The sequence below is a fragment of the Dipodomys ordii genome, unplaced genomic scaffold (assembly GCF_000151885.1).
Source record: "Dipodomys ordii isolate 6190 unplaced genomic scaffold, Dord_2.0 Scaffold45, whole genome shotgun sequence".
NCBI classification, from domain to species: domain Eukaryota; kingdom Metazoa; phylum Chordata; class Mammalia; order Rodentia; family Heteromyidae; genus Dipodomys; species Dipodomys ordii.
Genome location: NW_012267261.1, coordinates 13,636,363 through 13,639,352, shown reverse-complemented (window position 1 = coordinate 13,639,352; position 2,990 = coordinate 13,636,363). Strand labels below are relative to the sequence as shown.

The following is a 2,990-nucleotide window of genomic DNA, read 5'->3' as shown; positions in this document are numbered from 1 at the left end:
AAAAAAAAAAAAAAGAAGAAGAAGAAGAAAAAAAAAGGAAAAAAAAGATAGAGTTCATACACTTAAAGACTGAGCCAAGTAGAATTATCAGGGTCAGAATCAGTAAGAGAAATGTACAGAGGGTCCCCTTACCTGACTCAGTTTCCTTTGACATGGTCTAGGTGACCTTCCTACCTACTTCCTAAGAACATCCGTAATTATAATTCATTCTCAGTTTAAGTTTGCTTATTTTCCAAAGGCAGCATGCATTCTGAAATCATGAAGGCTGTGATGTTTTACCCTGCTTATGTGCTTAACACGTTAGACCCTTACTGTTCATGCACCCTGGCAGACGACCTAAGATTCCTGGATCAGAGACAAAGCACTTGATTACTTACAAGAGTAGTAGTTAAGGCTCACATGTGCTCACCTCTAGTGAACCTCACAATTAAAGCTGGAGGGTCAGGTGCTCTCATTCATGTTTTCTTAAAACAAAGCTTCTGTGAGAAACAGTATGATGCTGCACCAAGATATGCTTTCGTTTTAATGACTACTTTAAAAATTATAAAGCAAGGTTTTCTAGCACAGAAATTATGCACTAGTAAGCCTTATATTCTCAAGAACAACGAGGTGTAATAGAATGTTTGTTACGGGAACAAATGAAACAAGTAATAAACATAAATAAATACCATAAGATGAGAAAAATTGTGCTGCAATATAGCACAATTTCCTTTACTAAACTTAACATTTATTATTAGAGTTTAATTTATATCAGCAAATTATGTTTTTTTTAACTATGGGCAAACGCATTTCCCCCCAATTTTCCATTGCAAATGATATTCCAAAATGAATAGCAGAATTTTACAATTGCCTCATTCAATCCTGAATCTTTGCTGCTCTCTAGTGGAATCAGAATGTAAAACATCTCAAAGTGTAGACGTTTTCCTTTTACAAAGGACTTGATCAGGATGCATTGTATTCATAAACTACTTTGTTGAATGGCAGCTCGTTTTGTACAACTATGTAAAGATAATTTTTAAAAAATAATAACTAAGTACCAAGAAGAAACAAAAAAGAAAATTCCATTCATTGTTAATAATAAGATTCATAAACTCCAAATAGAATGGAAGAAAGACAGCCTCTTCAATAAATGGTGCTGGCAAAATTGGTTAACTACTTGCAGAAAACTAAAGCTAGATCCTTATATATCACCCTGCACCAGAATCAACTCCAAATGGATCAAAGACCTCAGAGTCAAAGCAGACACTCTGAAAACATTACAGGATGGAATAGGAGAAACCCTAGGTCTTGTTGGCACAGGCCGAAATTTTCTTAATAGAGACCCAGAAATACAACAAATCAAAGAAAGGTTGGACAAATGGGATTGCATGAAATTGCAGAGCTTCTGCATGGGAAAGAACATAGCTAGCAAAATCAATAGAAAGCCCATGGATTGGGAGAAGATCTTCACTAGCCATACAACAGACAAGGGTCTCATATCTAAAATATACCTGGAACTCAAAAAATTAAATCCCCCAACAACAAATCTTCAAAGAAATGACTGCCTAATAAATAAGTGGGCTAAAGACTTAAAGAGAAACTTCTCTGAAGAGGAAAGAAGGATGGCCAATAGACACATGAAGAAATGCTCAACCTCCCTAGCCATAAAAGAAATGCAAATCAAAACAACATTGAGATACCACCTCACCTCAGTCAGAATGACAAAAATCAAGAACTCTAATAGCAACAGATGCTGGAGGGGATGTGGACAGAAGGGAACTCTACTATATTGTTGGTGGGAGTGTAAACTTGTTCAACCACTTTGGAAAGCAGTATGGAGGTTCCTCAAAAGACTCCACATAGAACTCCCCTATGACCCAGCAATCCCACTTTTGGGCATTTATCCAAATTTACAAACAAGACCACACTAAAGCTACCAGCACAATTATGTTTATTGCAGCATTATTTACCATAGCTAAGATATGGAACAAACCCAGATGCCCCTCAGTAGATGAATGGATCAAGAAAATGTGGTATATATACACAATGGAATTCTATGCCTCCATCAGAAAGAATGACATTGCCCCATTTGTTAGGAAATAGAAAGGCTTGGAAAAAATTATGTTAAGTGAAGTAAGCCAGGCCCAAAGAAACATAGGTCTCATGGTTTGCCTTATTTGCATATCTAGTATATGTCTGAGTCAAGGAGAAAAGGTCAGATAAATTGATGTTAGGGAAATGAACCCTAAGATATGTATTTAAATGTTTTTTTCTTTCATGCGATTGTTTCTAACACATTTATGATTATTTCTTTGTTGCTTTGTATGTCCCTCCTCCCAGTATAACCCCTGCTTTCACTGTATTTCATGTCGGTATAATTTGTGGAGGGGAAGGGGGAAAACAAATCTTTTAAATAGGGATACAGGTGGACCCAGTGCAACAATGAGATGTATAAGTCATTATGTCGAAAATGAACTTTACAACTTTACAACTTTGGTGTGTGGGGGGGGGATGGAGTGGGGGGGGCGGGGGAAGGATGGGAATGGATGGAAAGGGGAAACAAAGGAGGAGGTTACAATGCTTGATAAGAAATGTACTCATTATCTTGGCCATGTAATTGTAACCCCTCTGTACAGTATTTTCACAATAAAAAAATAAATAAAAATAAAATTAAAAAAGGTAATATATACATCTAAGAGCTTTATCACATTAATTTAAATATATGGCATTTTTATTTAGTTTCTAATTTATGACTTATTCAACTCATGCTATCCATACATGATTATTTATATGTTATTAGCTATTGGTTAGATATTATTAGTTGTCTCTTGGTGTTTCTATCAATTGCATTGTGCTAATGGATACTCTATATGATGTCAAATCTTTGAAATAAAGTAACTTATTTATAATTCAGCATAGGATCAATTATTATGAATATATTATTTGGAATTGGAAAAAAGGTTTATTTTGCAATCATTGGAAAGTGATCTAAATATATTTATTATGTCAAG

The 2,990-nt window shown here is 35.1% G+C and overlaps 1 protein-coding gene across 1 annotated transcript in view; it reads left to right on the top strand.

Moving 5' to 3' along the window:
- Nucleotides 1–916, top strand: part of LOC105987917 (chromosome unknown open reading frame, human C3orf30) — a 9,305-nt gene extending 8,389 nt beyond the window's left edge. Inside the window, exon 4 of the mRNA XM_013019336.1 lies at nucleotides 884–916. Within this exon, the coding sequence (XP_012874790.1) occupies nucleotides 884–916 (33 nt within the window). The remainder of the gene's footprint in view (nucleotides 1–883) is intronic.
- The last annotated feature ends 2,074 nt before the right edge of the window (nucleotides 917–2,990 follow it).